General features: G+C 39.4%; 1 protein-coding gene, 1 long non-coding RNA gene and 1 pseudogene across 3 annotated transcripts; 1 reads left to right on the forward strand and 2 right to left on the reverse strand.

Moving 5' to 3' along the window:
• Positions 1-9933: 9933 nt before the first annotated feature.
• Positions 9934-11585, forward strand: LOC113304510. 2 transcript variants are annotated; one of them, XR_003338228.1, is made up of 3 exons: positions 9934-9987; positions 11169-11324; positions 11549-11585. It is a non-coding gene; the product is annotated as an uncharacterized LOC113304510 (long non-coding RNA). The 2 variants fall into 2 exon arrangements; XR_003338227.1 differs by lacking the exon at positions 9934-9987 and adding an exon at positions 10987-11014.
• A 646-nt stretch (positions 11586-12231) lies between these two features.
• Positions 12232-14131, reverse strand: LOC113304505 (glutathione S-transferase T1-like). Its single transcript, XM_026553637.1, has 7 exons — positions 13923-14131; positions 13755-13828; positions 13546-13606; positions 13343-13396; positions 13130-13209; positions 12784-12989; positions 12232-12668 (listed from the first exon to the last, which is right to left on the reverse strand). The coding sequence occupies exons 1-7, from the start codon at positions 13985-13987 to the stop codon at positions 12450-12452; spliced, it is 759 nt and encodes a 252-aa protein (XP_026409422.1). The 5' UTR covers positions 13988-14131; the 3' UTR covers positions 12232-12449.
• Positions 14132-15135: 1004 nt separating this feature from the next.
• Positions 15136-16742, reverse strand: LOC113304507 (annotated as a pseudogene).
• Between the last annotated feature and the right edge of the window lie 120 nt (positions 16743-16862).

Genomic DNA, 16862 nt, shown 5'->3' on the forward strand with positions numbered 1-16862 from the left:
CAGATGATTACTAAAGATTGTCTAAAGAATTGAACAATTATTGTACTCCCTAAATCTGGTTCTAAGTAAGCGAAAATAACTTCCACGACTGATATTTTTTCAAATTCACTCGTTGAACAAGACCTCAATGGAGCAATAATATTACAACTCTTAGACCCATTATCATCTAAAACGGTTTCATTATGAATAACATCAAGACGAAAAAATTCAGAACTTAATGGCTTATGGGTCAAGGTAGGATCATTCTCGACTGATGGAACTAGTCGAGAATCAGAAAAAACTAGAGGTTCTAGTTTGGCCTTCCATTTATTAGTGTCTAGCAGCGGTATGGAGTCTAACAAAGCATTAACTTCATAAATAACACTATCATCATCAAAATCATACCCAAAATGAGCTAAGCAAACCTCTAATGGATCTTCCAAGTCGCTCTTGCAAAAGCTTTGCGAGTGCATACTTTATTTTCGCCTACTGCTGGTTTCAATTGCAGCACTTCAATCACTAAAGTACCTAAAAAAAATCAAACAAACTGCGTAAAAAGAAACTAAAGAAAATCTAAAAGAAAAAGAAAAATAAATTATGTACAAAAACTAAAACTAAAAAAAAAACTATATACAATGATATCAACTAGAGAGTATTTTGCAACCACTCCCCGGCAGCGGAGCCAAAAGCTTGGTAGGCTCGGAAACCTACAATAATATACTGCAAGTGCACAACGTCTAACTAGTAGACAATGGCAAGTATAAGTCGTTCCCACGAGGAGTGTGAAATACTCTACCAACTAATACCAAAAATTAAGTAATCAACAAGATAATGTTTTAAAGATTTTTAGAAATTCGGAACAAAATGAAATGATAAATAATTTAAAGATAAACAAAATGAGTGTGGGTTATTAGGGTTTTCGGTTTCCACCAATTAATTATGCAAATTCTATTATTCGTTAAAAATAAATTCCATGCATTTTCAAATATTGTTTCTCCGCTGTAATTTTCTTCGCTTCATGGATAGGGATTCTAAAGCATTACCTATCAATCCTAAAGTATATCACGTCAAAGAATTTAACCCAAGTACGCCATATCAATTGAAAAGCATAAATAATCAAGAAATCACATGAACAATAAAATATCAAGCGATATGACAAAAACTACTAGTCATTCAAATCATTATTGAGCATATAAATATAGAGTTTACACAATTTATTGGTTTCTACCTAAACCCTAACATAATACTAGTTAGAAATGGCTTTCTCAAAAGCCATAAACATATTAAAATTAAACTCTAGCTAATGAAAAATGAAGAATCGAAAACAAAAATTCAAAACCCTTCCTTTGTTACGGAACTATGGCCGGGTGCCCCCCATTTTCATTTTGAAACGACACATAAATATAGCCCACAGATGAATTCACGTTGTCGCCACATCATCTCCCCGTAGAAATCTGCCACATGTCATGAAATACAATTCGCCAAATAATATTGTGTCGCGTGTCATAATATGACGAAACATTGTAAAGTATCAGTGAATCTCCACTTTCCATAGTATATGAAACCACCAAGGAAATGAATTAATTTCGTTTAAAAAGAATGATATTTTCTTGCATGTGTTGGGCCCACTTTAACTGTATTTGCACAAATGACGTCATTTGGTCTCAAACATTCCTTCAGATTCTTTATATATATATAGCAAGAGAACTTATGTAAGGACAAGATATGTTAATCTTTCCTTTTTCTTTATTTGCACTCCATTTGCACGTGGTCATGGAGGTTATATTCTTCCATTATTATGCTAACAATAATAAAGTCACTTTTGACCAATCTTAGGTGGCATTTGTATGCTGACGTCGACTCGCTTCACCATGCATTAATTGAAGAGAAACTTAAAACTTTTCTTCCCATTGTGACCTCGGCTGTGAAATTATTCTATGCTACTGATATATATGGAGATACCAGGCCAACATAATAAGTGCTGCTGATATATAGAGATACCAGGCCAGCATAATAAGTGCTGTTGATATATAGAGATACCAGGACATCATAATAAGTGTTGTTGATATATAGAAATACCAGGCCAACATATTTGATCATTGTGGTTGTTGATACATGGAAATACCAGGCCAACCCCATTTCATCATTGTGGTTGCTGATACATGGAAATACCAGGCCAACCACGTTTCATCATTGTGATTGCTGATATATGGAAATACCAGGCCAACAACGTTTCATCATTGTGGTTGCTGATATATGGAAATACCAGGCCAACCACATTTTGCATTTTTCGTCGCAAACACCATTAAGTCTCACATTTTGATGCTTATTCGCCGGATGATCGAATTCACTTGTTCTTTCTACAAAAGCACTAAAATAGTATTAGAAACTAAATTATTGTATCCTAGCTAATATAAATATGGGTATAAAATGTAGCATTTACATGCTTATCAGCAGGCGTTAGTGGGATGCGCCTAATCCCCTCCTTTTTTTTATCGAAAAGGATGTTGGGTGAGGTGAGCGTTAGTAAAACACGTCTACTCCCTCCTATTTTTATCGAAAGTGGTGTCTGGTGGGGTGGGCGTTAATGCAACGCGCCTACTACCCCCTCTTTTTATCAAGAGGGGTGTTGGGTGGGGTGGGCGTCAATGAAACACGCCTACTCCCCCTGTTTTTATCAAGAGGGGTGTTGGGTGGGGTGGGCGTTAATGAAACGCACCTACTCCCCCTCTTTTTATAGAAAAAGGAGTGTTGGGCGGGGTGGGCGTTTATGAAACGCGCTTACTCCACCCTCTTTTTATCGAAAAGGGTCAGGTGCCCTTAGTTTTCCTAAGGCCGTTTACAAACCTGTCAATCAGTCAGGCGCCTTTGGCATTCCTAAGACCCTTTATAAATTTGTCAGTTGATCAGGCGCCTTTCGCTGACCTGCGACCTTTGTAGATTTCTTAGTCTATCAGGCACCTTTGGCTAACCTGAGACCTTTTGATAAATTTGTCATTCGATCAGGCGCCTTTGGATGACCTACGACCTTTGTTGATTTTCCAGTCGATCAGGTGCCCTTGGCTAACCTGAGACCTTTTGTAGATTTGTCAGTCGATCAGGTGCCCTTGGCTGACCTTAGACCTTTTGTCAGTCGATCAGGCGCCTTTGGCTAATCCTGAGACCTTTTGTGGATTTTCAGTCGATCAGGTGCCTTTGGCTGTCCAGAGACCTTTTGTAGATTTGTCAGTCGATCAGGCGCCTTTGGCTGACCTGAGACCTTTTGTAGATTTGCCAGTCAATCAAGCGCCCTTGGCTAACATGAGACCTTTTGTAGATTTGTCAGTCAATCAGGCGCCCTTGGATGACCTGAGACCTTTTGTAGATTCACATTATGTTCAATAAGTTACTTTTATTTCTTAAAGAAACGGTTCATACATGGAGTAGTTCAGGCACGAAACTTTTTCAACCATTTGTCGTTAATGGGCGTTTTAACCTTGTTTCTATTCATACGTCTGAGCTTGTAGTATTCGCTTTCTGCTACTTTTCTTATTTTGAACGGGCCTTCCCTATTTGCAGCAAACTTACCAGTGCTAGCGTTCCTCTGTACATGAGGAGCGATCTTTAGGACCAAGTCGTCCACTCTGAAGGTTCTTTCCTTCACATTCTGATTGTAATAATTGGATGCGCGCTTCCTGTAAGCCTCCGCAAACCGTTCCGCTCGTGTTCGTCTTTCCTCTATCATGTCCAAGTGGGAAAAATGACTTATTTCATCTGGTGTAGTATGGCTGGCCATTGCCACTCCTGCGGATGGAACTGCTATCTCTGTCGGTAATATCGCGTCCTCTCTGTAGACTAGAGAATAGGGTGATGCTCCCGTGGAGCTACGCTTTGAGATTCTGTAAGCCCAAACTGCCAGGGTTAACTGCTCGTGCCACTCTCTATGGTAATCATGCACTGTCCTGCTGAGGATTCAGATGAGTGATTTGTTCGTTGCTTTTGCCTGCCCGTTCCCCTTGTGATAGTAAGGAGTCGACGTGTGGAGTCTCGTGTTATACTGGCGGAGCAGATCGATTACGTCTTTGTTTACGAATGACTTAGCGTTATCCGCTCTGATTATCATTGGCGCTCTGAACTTGTAAATGATATATTCTTTGATAAACACGGCTACAGTTGCTCCAGTGTAGTCTTTGAGAGGTATTTCTTCGAACCATTTGGATGCATACTCTATGGATGTTATTATATATTTATGGCGCTTTGAGGACGTTGGGTTGATTGGACCAATAAGTTCGAGCCCCCAGGTATGAAATGGCCATGGTGTTACTATGCTATGCAGCCGAGTGTGAGGCGCTTGGATCAAATTTCCGTGAGTCTGGAAGCTTAAGCACTTCCGGACGTGTTCGACAGTGTCGCTTTCCATGGTTGGCCAATAAAATCCTCCTTCGTAAAGCTGGAGGAACAACTTTCGCATTCCCTGATGCTCAACGTCATGTGACCGCGTCATTACCTCCGTTGCTTCTTGATCGGATAGGCATCGTAGTACGGCCCCACTATAGCTTTTGCGATAAAGGACACCATCATGTATGAATAAACGTGCGGACTTCTTCTGTATCTTCAAGTCCGCTTTCCTTTCGCCGGGAAGCTTTCCATGTTGGACGAAATCAATGTAGGGTTGTCTCTAATCTTCTCCCTCGGTCGTGCATACTTCCGCGGGTTGTGGTGGTGACTGACAATCGACGCAACTGTCTTGGAATGCTGCCTCCTGTGCGGACATGCTCGGACAGTATACCCCCAATCTCTGAAGTTTACTGTAGAGGTGAACATCGCCGATTTGTCTATAAGTCTCTGTGTCCAGTTCCTGGAGTAATTTCTATGCCTCTCTTTTATTAACGCATCTCGCAAGTGACCCTCCAGCAGCTCTATATTATAAAGCCCCTTGGATTATCACAAACTTCTTCAAGGATTGGGTGGGAATTACCCGATCTTCGTCCATCCGGTTCAGGTCCTCAATGTACACTTGCCTCCATTCGTCGGCTTCCTCGAAGGCCAGGTCCTCTTTCCATGTGTTGGGTAGCTCTTTTCTGCGTATTGTAACCGTGCCCTCTTCTTCACCGTTTAATTGTACCTTGCTTGCTAGGGTGGCTAAAGCGTCCGCATGTTTATTCCCGCCTCCGCCAATATGGTCTAGTGTTGACCCTGTTTGGTTCATCAACCTTTGAGGCTCCGCTCAATAGGGTTCCAGATGTGGTTCTTTGACGTGAAAATCGTCTTTCACTTGATTTGTCACGAGGTTTGAATCGCCTTTTACTTCCACGCTCCCTAGGTTAAGTTCTTTCACCATTCGGAGCCCCAAGATTATCTTCGTACACAGCGACGTTGTTGCTGCACGGAAAATCCAGTTTAAACAAGTATGATAGTAACTCGCCTTGTTGGGCTTCAAACACTACACCGGATCCTCCAACAGTGCCATATGATGACCCATCAAAGATCATGGTCAAAGGTTTGTCAACGTCCGTGACTGCCACTTCTCCGGGTAGGTATTCGTGCACCTCATCGTCCCCTTCTCCTGGGAACATGGCCATTAAATCGGCGATATCTTGTCCTCTCACCGCGTGTGGTCGTCGATATTTAAGTTCAAATTCAGACAACTGTAACAGCCACCGCGCAGTTCTTCAAGTCAGAACAGGTTTGGATGCCAGATAAGCTATGGGGTTTTTCGCGGTCACCACGATGGTCTCGTGTGTCAAGAGGTAAGGGCGCAGCTTCTGTGTTGCGTAGATGAAGGATAAGCATGACTGTTCTAGGCGTGGATATCTCAACTCTGCATCCCTTAGGACTTGGCTGACATAATAAATTGTTGACAGCTACTCCCTCCCATGTCTTGCACAAGGACTGCGCCTATTGCTGAATTGGTGAACGTTGTATAAAGATAGAGGGTGACCCCTTTGACTGGCGGTCTGAGAACTTTAGGGATGATAAGGCGTTGTTTTAATTTTTCAAACGTGTCGCACTACGTTTCACCCCACACGATGGCTACTCCTTTCTTTAGTAACGGAAGGAATGTGGTCATTAGTTGTGCGAAACCCGGAACGAAGCGTCGTATGTATGATATCCACCCAATAAAGACTTGTAGTTTCTTCGAACCGGGGTTCCATGGTCGTGATCGCATCGACCTTAGTCGGATCTACCTATATTCCTTCATTAGTTACCATGAAGCCTAAGAACTTTCCTGATTCTACGCCGAAGGCGTACTTGAGGGGATTCATTTTAAGCTTGAACTTTCTGCACCTCTCGAAAGCGGTCCTCAAATAAGAAACGTGGTCTTCGACGCTTGCGTCTTGACCGCAATGTCATCGACATATACTTCCATCGTATGGTCTAACAAGTCGTGGAATATGGAGGTCATAGCACGCTGGTACGTGGCGCTAGCATTCTTTAGACCGAAAGGAATTACTACATAGTAGAAATTTCCATATGGAGTTTGGAAATCAATCTTATTTGCGTCTGATGGATCCATCTTTATCTGGTTATACCCGCTGAAGCCGTCCATGATAGAGAATCACCGCTTGCCTCCCTTTGTGTCTAACGTCATATCAATATTGGGTAAGGGGAAGTCGTCTTTTGGGAATGCTCGGTTTAAGTCCCTATAATCCACACAACACCTGATCTTTCCATTTTTCTTCGTCACAGGAACGATATTGGATAACCAGGTAGGGTGTTGGATAGGCTTGATGAATTTGGCCTTTAGCAATCTCTCAACCTCTTCCTTTATTGCGAGGGATATGGTCCTGGGGAATTCTCTGCTCCTTTACTTTACTGGTTTGAACTCGGGTGATATTCCAAGAGTGTGGTCTACAAGCTCTCCATCGAGTCCTGACATCTCATCATAATCGAAAACGAAGACATCCTTGTAGTCTCTTAATAGAGAAATTAGCGCTTCCCTCTCTTCTTTGTCCAATATTTTGCTTATCATGATGGAGCGCTTGTCTCCTTGCATTCCTATATCAATTTCTTCCATTCCGTACATAGTGAGGTCTCCAGGCGTTCGTTCTTCTGTGGTCCTAGCGGTCGCGCCTGTGAGCTGGTCTCGCAACTTCTCGTCATCAATCGTGTTATAGGGTAGCTCTACTAAACTTTTCTCTGCGCTTTTAGAGGGAGTCTATGTTTTTTTTATTGATACTTTGGCGCAGTTTTGTCCGTTTGCAGATACTCCCTCAGTTAATTGCTATAACTGATACACGTGTCCTTCATCTGGCTTGGAAAAACGCTGGAACCTGGGCTGCTCCTCTTGTTTCCTCTTTGTCTCCGTGGGGAACACCATTCTGGATGGGCTAAAAACAGACTTGACTGGCTCCGGTTTTGTTTCTTCTTCCCACTTAGGTAGCGGGATGATTTGTACTTCGGGTACTTCTTCTGTTTCTTTTGGTTCATCGTAGAAGACCGCATCCGCCATGTATGCTTTCTCAGAGTCAAAAGTATTGCTTGTGGCTGAAATCCGGTATTTCTTGCCTCTTATGTTAGTCTTAACGCATTGGTGGTTTGTTGACTCCACCACCTTGTTGGAGTAGCCATCCTCCCCCTAGTAGTATATGAAATGTGGTATCGTCTTCCAGCACATAGAATGGCGTGGGCGCTCGGATTGGACCGACCTTCATGACTAGGTTAATAATTCCAATAGCTGTTTGAGCATGCCATCCGAAACCTTTTACTGTTGTGACTCGCATTCTGATCGCGGACCGCTGCACCCCAGTATGTCTACTGTATGCATAGAGATTAGGTTCAGGGACGCGCCTCCGTCTACGAAAGCTATCTTTAGTGATTGTTTGTTAATATAAGCTGTTAGGTATAAGGATCTGAGGCGTTCTCGGGGGTAGAAAGTATCTTCATCTATGAATACGATCGCCTCCTTGGGGAGGAGGCCACAGGGTCTCCCTGCTGCGATAGCCGTTATACCCTTGGATGCTTCCTTTATTTGATTTTCGCCGAACCCGAGAGAGTCAAAGAATTGTTGAGACAACACTGTTTTGGAAAACTCACTATCTACGCCATTTGTATTTGCAAACACTGGATTCTCCGCCTCGACTTCGCATGCTTCCTCTTCATTATCTTCCCAAGGCCTCCAAACATCCCCGCTTGGATCGTGAGAGAGCGTCATGTCTTGGTGTTGGATCGCCTTTCCTCCCTCCGAGTTGCCCATCTCGATCTCTCCCATCTCCAGCTTCTTAGAGAACATCCTCCACAGATTATAGCAGTCGATTGTGGGATGTTGTATTCTTCGATGGAAGTGACAGTACTTGGCATCGTCCTTGTCAATGGTGTTGAGGTCTGTTTTTTATCGGAGGAAGCTGAGTCTCTTGGTTTTCTATCTACTGTTTCAATAGACCTACAATCTGTTCCTTGCTGCAAGGCAAGGGAGGGGGAAGCGATTGGGTGTTCCTGCCTTCTCGATTATTATTGGCGCGGGTGTTTCTGGGTGCCGTTGAAACGGTGTTGACTGTATTGCGCCAGATGTAATCTGAATTATGTTCCTGAACACAATCAGCGATTCTTGCCTTCTTCTAGCTCAACGAACGTTGGGAAGCGGAAATTGACCAAGCTCTTCATAAAGGAAGAAGTCATTCCCCACACACAGATTTCTACTAGAGCTCCCTCCTTAACGTCCTCATGGCAGTCTAGAGTGAGCAGTCGGAATCTGGCGATATATTTTCCTATTTCTTCACCTGGGCGATGGTTACACCTGCTCAAGTCTATAGTTGTAACCTTCCTTTTTGCTGAATAAAAATTTCTGAGGAAGATAGTGGACATGGTTGACCATGAGTTGATGCTTTCCGGTTTTAGGTTGTCGTACCAAGTGAACACGGTATCAGTTAGAGACTTTGGGAACTCCCTCAGGCATAATTTCTCGTTGGTTGCATGATTGTTCGTGGCGGACAGAAATCGGCTAAGTTGTTCCCTCGCATTTCCTTGACCGTTGTATATTTTGAATTTTGGTGAAGTATAATCCTCTGGGTATTGATATTCTGTGATTTTCCAGGAGTAAGGGCTAGCCATGAAATCGTAATTATCTTGCTTGACAATCCTATAGTTCATCTCCAAATACTTTGAATAAGGGCCCTTCTTCCTTCTCACTTGCATCTTCCGTCGCCTCTTTACTCTTCTTTTCGGCGCTCGCCGCCTTCATAAGTTTTCTCAACTCTTGCTCTCTGTGTACGTGGTCTTCCAACTCCTTATGCATCTCTTTGAGGTAGGGCTGAACGAGTGGGTGCTTCCTCGATTTCCTGCTGCTTATCCTTCTGGTGCACGCCATCTGGTCTTCTCGCTTGTGTAATGCAATCTGATACTATTCCTACTCTCTCGCCCCCTGTGTTGATACGCGAGATGTTCGGTGGACTCTCCGTTGCGCTTGAGCTAGCGCGTCCTAGGTGTGTCATAGTTAGCTAGGCACGAGCCTCCGGGTGTGGTCGCCAAATGTTGAGGGGTGATTTCGGGTTTGAGGTTCTACCCGTCCTAGCTAGCCAAATGACCTCACTTTACCAAGAATAGTAAGAGAGAGAGTTGCCTTTCAATTGTACCTTGTCCTTCTTTATATATGCTTTCCAAAAGTCCTTTCCTTTTATGCATCGTGTCATGTGTCCTAAACCTCCTTAATTACTTCTAATGCCACTCTTTAATATAATCTCTTTTTTATCTAGGAATTACCAATAGGTACCATTATAGTGTTCTTAGTTAGTGGCAGGTCCACCCATTAAAGCCCACTAATCAGAGGTCCATAATTAAAAGAAAACATGAAAATGGACCAAATTTTTTAAGCCCAGGTCCTGTACACGTGTGGAACATATGAGGACGTATTTTTAAATACCGAAAACACCCTTAAGTATATAAAGCAGTAACCAAACCCATTTCTTCTTCATTTCTCGATCTATTCTTCTTCTTCTTCTTCATTTTCTCATTTGTGGTTCGGTGAAAGCTCCGGCTATGAAGATCTTCTGAGGTGTTGATCAATTCGTGAATTCAAAATAAGATTAATCGGTAGGTTCACTTCCTTACTGTTGGTATAGTTTAGGTTTTCATTTTTCCTTTCTTCTTCAAAAGCTAATTTTAATTTAGGTTTTTTTTCTTCTCGGATTAGAGAAAGTTTTATGTTTATAGCAAAATCTAATGTTTAGGTATTAGATCTGATGTTGATTCGGTTATATTCAAAGTTTTGTCATTGTTTTTGGATTCTATCAGCGTTTTTTAATTGATTTTTGGGTTCGATCCATGAGTACGTATATGTAATACTGAAATATTTGTTTTGATTCTGAGGTATTTCGTAAGTTTATTTACCTATACTGATCTTTATGTTAAGTTTTTTATTGATTCTATCTTAATCTGAGATCCAAATCTCTTGATTTCATGGGAAAAAGAATTCAAAATTCATATTTTAAGGTTCCGAAAAGAGGAATTAAATTCAGTTTTTTTGTGTTTATGATCTTCATGCTTGATTCGTTAATTTTTTTACTTCAATTTTGGTAAAAATACTTTAGATCTAGATAGATAGTGATGTTTTATGTTCATTTCATTATTAGATCTGATGTTTTAACTCGGTTTTGTTGGTCTTTGGTTTGTTTTTAGTTTGCTTTTGTGTATTAATCATCAGTACATATATGATGTACTGAAGGTTTTTGATGAAAATAGTCCAGATCTAGTTATAAAATCATGTTTTACGTTTGTTTCGTTTGTAGATCTAGAATTTTAGTTTCATTTTGTTGGCTTTTGGTTTGGTTTCAGTTTAGTTTTATGTATTAACCATCAGTACGTATATGACGTACTGATTTTTCTGTGTTTACTATGCTTCTATATGTTTGGTTTCAGTTTTTGCTTGTGTATTAAACATCAGTACGTATATGACGTACTGTTTTTACGAATCTTGATCGTAATTATTCGATTTTTTGGTTAGATTTTGATGGTTTTAGCTTATTTGAACTCTCAATTTGATTTTCTAGTTATTTTCTTTCTTTATTTTCTGAAAATCATACTAATCATACTTGTTAAGAGTACTAAGAAGCTCTGTGCTGTAAGTTTTGTTGATTTGAATTGGATTGTTTTAGGAATTGTCATGATCTTCGTTGTTTTTGCAGTTTTTGAATCGTTTTTTTGGAATTGCTATTATGGATTATAGAGTGAAAATTGATAATAAATGTGCATATCTGGTGGTTCGCTTGTTTCAGGTTATGCTAGATACAATAGGCCCTGAATTGCAAGTTCTTAATAAAAGTGAAAAATCGATTGCACTGAAGGCTGAATCATCGGTTGTTTTGACTCCGGATCAAGATAAAGAAGCAACTTCAGATGTATTGCCAATCAATTATGATGGATTAGCAAAGGTGTGCTGAAATTTTGGTTAAATCATAGTGTAATTTCAGTTTGGGCTTGGGAATTGTTGTCACATAATTCGAATATGTTTGCGTTCTGTTGATGTATATCGTAAAATTGGAAAACAATGATTAGGAAGAAGGATGACAGTGTAGATGTTCCCTTGAACCTTCCAATTGTTGTCTTTGCGATACCTGTGTGACTATGTTATCCTAATCTATATGATTTTGTGCAGGCAGTAAAGAAAGGAGACACCATCTTTCTAGGTCAATACATGTTCACAGGAAGTGAAACTACATCAGTTTGGCTTGAGGTAAGGCACTGAACTCTGACATTTGGAGGATTCATCAATTCTTTTTTACAGGAAGTTGATTTTTATTTCATGAATACGCAGTACGTATAAGGCGTACTGATAGAAACTTCTTTCGATTCTGTTTTATTCAGAGTTTTGTCACTTTTTTTTGTTTGATCCATGAGTACGTATGTGCAATACTGAAATATGTGCTAATTTATTTATAATTGATTCTAACAGATATGTACTTTACCTGGAAGCGGTGCAGCAGATATGTACTTGAATTGTAAGCAGCGGATATATACTCGAATTTGTAAGCAGTGCGACAGATATGTACTCAGATTTGTAAGCAGTGCGGCATATATGTACTCAAATTTGTTAGCATATATGTACTCGAATTTGTGAGCAGTGTGCCAGATATGTACTCAAATTTGTAAGCAGTGTAGACACACATGTTTGATAGTAGAGGGTATTATGATTATTTCTATTTTTTTATTAATTTTGGACCTCCGGATAAAAAAAAAATCTGGTTGGACCTTACTATAAATAACTATATGGGCTTTGGACCAATCAACAAATTTTCCCTTTTTTATTCACTAATCCCTTCCTTGTCTTTTTAATGGACACTTTCTTGTTGGACTTGGGCTTAGTCTCCAAGTCCCCGTTTACCACCTCTTCGTGGACACTCCAGACTCTTTAAGGGGTGTTATTTTCCATGTATCAACAATAACATTAAAATTGTACCACAAGAAATTATTCAAATAAGCTGTTACATTTCATCACGTTCTAAAGTTGTAGTCAAGCAGATTCGTGAGATGGAGTTGTTATGAGAACATAGATCTTACTACTCTGCTGCAATATCCATGTCACGCATGGCTTTGATGCTTGATGCGGTTTCGTAGTTTTCATCAACTGGTAGTTTGTGCAAAGACGCCTTTGATACTAATATGGCTTTATGCACTTCCTCGAAATGAGGGCTTGTTGCAATTCTTGTATCCTCAATCCACTTCAACACTTTCTTGAATGGAGCTAATACACGGATGCGATCGTTTTCATGCAAAACCTAAATCCAAACCCAATTCATAAATAATACTACTACATTAGCGTTTCTCTTACAACGTTGTTATATATTGAAAGGTTATAAGAAATGGGAGATGTAAAAAACAATACTTGTTTACCTCAAATTCCGTGATTTCGCAAACCAGGCTAATATCAGCAATGGACGGTTCCTTATTACCCAACAAGAAGTTCCCATTTTCATTAAGCCAAACTGACTCAATTTTTGATAAAGATGAGATCAGAACTTGCTCGGTTTCGGCAGCTCCTTCTGGACTAGTAGGAATACCTAGTGCAGGTCCTAGTATTGTTTGTATGACAAAGCCAACTGAAACAAATACCCACCATGACAAAAAAAAAAAAAAAAAAAATTAAAAGAACAAATTAAGAAACAACTGATAAAATAAACAAATTAAGGCAACCTTCTCAAAATCGAAGAAATGGCAAGAAAATGAGGCGCTTAATTACCTCCACCACGGCGTAAATTGGAGTGATGCCAATCCAAGACTGAGTTAATCTTAGCCCTCTTCTGTAGATCACTTGGATACCTTTAGAAAGCCAATAAGATGACAGGCAAATACATCGAAAATACCTTTAGTTGGCATTATATATAGAGACTAATTAAGAAGCATTAGATACGACATGATTAAGACACAGGATACAGATATAGTTTTAGATTACCAGTGATCAGCAACACCCGGGGACGAACAAGCAAGATAGCTTAGAATTGCATGACTGCAAAATACGAAAGACAAGACATTCAACCAAAGGTATAACTTGGACAAAGACACTATGCTGATTCTTCTCATCAACACCACAATCATACTTAAGTGATTCATTTTCAAAATAACTAATACCTTAAATTTCATAGAAAATCAGTATACCTCTCAAAAAGCTTGAAATCTCCATCAGCTATACTCGGAACTTGGCCAAAAGGGTTTATTGCTGCGATTGTGCATGCATCCTGTGAAGTGTTAGTCGCAAGGACATAAACCAAGAGGCAGATTCTGTTTTTTTGGTACAACTTTAACTTTTTTCTTATTCATATTTTAGACTGAAGAAGCAAAATGAAAAGGAAGTATGATCGACACACCTTTGAATTCAGGCAGTTTATGTTCTTTTTTGACTAAATCTACATTAATCTCCTCAAATTCAATCCCGTTGACCCTACAAAATCACCAATACAGTACAAACATATATAAATTTCAAGTAAGTAGAAAAACTGGACAATACTGAGTAGATACAGATGGAATGAATTTACTTGCAGAAGATAAGAACAGCTCGAGCAGGTTGAGAAATTCGATCAACATAAACTTTGAGAGTCATCTTCTTAATTCTTCTTCTTCTTCTTTACACTATGCGATTTTTAAGAAAATTTGGGTGTATATCTAGTTTGCAGAAAATTTGTCTGTTAACCTGAGTTATGGCATGGAAGTGCCGGCCACCATGAGATATGGGATTTTAATGATTGGTCAAATTGAGTTTACTGGTAAGATATCTAAGCCAATCCTTCCCAGCCACAGCTTCCTCCTGCAATAGATATGACTTAAAGAATGGGGCCATTGAATTTAGAGGCACAAGATATTTCTCAAAATGAGTTCACAAGGTTTCCCATTCATTGTAATAATAATACACCCTGTGATCCTGTACAAACCAGAAATATGATACGCAAGATATCGTGATCATGCTTTTGACACTAAACATGCTCACAATATTACGGGTTCGAGTCTTGCATACAGATTCTTGAAATGCAGTAGCTACTATCATGTTGCAATATCCATGCCAAGCATGGCTTTGACGCTTGACGCGGGTTTATTGTTTTCTCCAACTGGTGGTTTTAGTAAAAATGACTTTGATCTGAAAGCTGGATCCAAACCCAATCCAGAAATATACCACTTCATTCGGATTTCTCTTACGTTGCTGTTATTAGTAAGATAGTATATTTTAAGGACTGGCAGATGTAAAAGTAAAATGATTGTTTACCTCAAATTGTATGATTTCACAAACAAGGCCCCACTACTTGTCCAAAAAATTACAAACCAAACATTTTTTTATTTTCTGAAATTGATCCATCTAAAGATTGTTTCAAATGTTTGAATTCCATCACCAAAACATACATAAAAACATGACATAAAATTTAAATGTCAAATGACTAATAATACAAACACAGATAAGGAAACAACTCCACGCATGGGGAATTGGTAACTTATTACAAAGCAGTAATACAAACCTTTCAATCATGTAGCAGAACCAGACTCTCATCTAGTAAACTAATACTCCCTCTGTTTCAAAAAGATAGGCTTGTTCCATGTGTAGTTTGGACATGAAACAAGTCTATATTTTTGAAACAGAGTAGTTTATTACACAATCATTGGACGTTCAAAAATACGAAATCTGAACATTAAAATTGAAGTTCCACAACTAATCATTCAGATCTTTAGTTGCATTTGATGTTCAAAGGTTGTCCCCAAACAGATTCTTGAAATGGAGCTGCCATGAGAGAACATAGATCTTACACCTATGTTGCAATATCCATGTCAAACATGGCTTTGATGCTTGACGCGCGTTCATGGTTTTCTTCAACTGGCAGTTTGTGGAAAAATGACTTTAATGCGAATAAGGTCTTATGCACCTCTTCAAAATGAGGGCTTGTTGCAATTCTTGTATCCTCAACCCACTTCAACACTTTCTTGAATGGAGTTAATACACGGACACGATCCTTTTCATGCAATAGCTGAATGTGAAACCCAATTCAACAGTAGCACTACATAAGAATTTCTCTTACATTGCATGTTAGATTGAGAGATTTTAAAGACCGGTAGATTTAAAAGAAACATGATTGTTTACCTCAAATTGCATGATTTCACAAACAAGGATAATATCAGCAATAGATGGTTCCTTGTTTCCCAACAAGAAGTCTCCACTCTCATTAAGCCACACTAATTCAATTTTCGATAATGATGAGGTTAAAACCTTTTCGGCCTCGACAGCTGCTTCTGGACTTGTAGGTATACCTAGTGCAGGTCCTAGTATCGTGTTTATAACAATGCCAACTGAAGAAAATTCCCACCGCAACAATAGAGTAAATTAAAGCATACATAACTTAAAAAGAACAACTAACAAAAGAAAAAAATAAATACAAGAAAAAGAGGCGCTTAATTACCTCCACCACGGCGTAATTGGAGTGATGCCAATCCAAGACTGAGTTAATCTTAGCTCTCTTTTGTAGGTCACTTGGATACCTTAGAAACCAATAAGATGACAGGATAAAATGTCGAAAATAGCTTTAGTTGGCAACATGAAGACTAAGTACAACGAATAAGATGCATTAGATATTACATGAGCAATTTCAGTTTACCAATGATCAGCAACACCCGGGGATGCACAAGCAAGGTAGCTTAGAATTGCATGACTGCAAAATACAAAAACACGAATTGTTCAGAAAAACGTATAACTTGAATCATATTTAATCAGTTCGTCCTTACAACAAGGAACTAATTCAAAATTTGAGGTACACGAATTTCGTCAGAAAAGCATTATACCTCTCGAAAAGCTTGAAATCTCCATGAGCTATACTTGGAACTTGCTCAAAAGGGTTTACTGCTGCAATTGCTCATGCATCATAGGAAGTGTTAGTCGCAAGGACATGAATCATTTCATAGTCTTGGAGGGAGTTGGCTTTTACTAGTGAAATCAAAATCATCGATTTGATACAACTGATAGGAACAAGAACAGGGCAAATTCTGTTTCTCTAGTACAACTTCTCATATATGGTATCATAATTTAAATCGAAGAAGCAAAATGAAGAGAAAGTACGAATGACCCACCTTTGTATTCAGGCAATTTATGTTCTTGTTTAGCTAAATCTACCTTGATCTCCTCAAATTCAATCCCATTCACCCTAAGAAAATCACCAATACAGCACATAAAGAGAGTAAGGAAAAAAGACTAGCATGCACTCTAGAAAAGAGAGAATAAAGAGAGTAAGGATTTACTTGCAGAAGATGAGAACAGCTCGAGCAGGTTGAGAAATTCGATCAACATAGACTTTGAGACTCATCTTTCTTACTCTTCTTCTGCACTTTGGATATCTTGTTTGCAGAAATTGTGTGTCTGAACCTAAGTTTATATGGGATTTTTGTATTTTTAAATAGAAACAAATTAAATCGCACAAATTATGGGCTTCCATCCATCATCAGTG

This window comes from Papaver somniferum, chromosome 8 (assembly GCF_003573695.1).
Source record: "Papaver somniferum cultivar HN1 chromosome 8, ASM357369v1, whole genome shotgun sequence".
Lineage (NCBI taxonomy): Eukaryota > Viridiplantae > Streptophyta > Magnoliopsida > Ranunculales > Papaveraceae > Papaver > Papaver somniferum.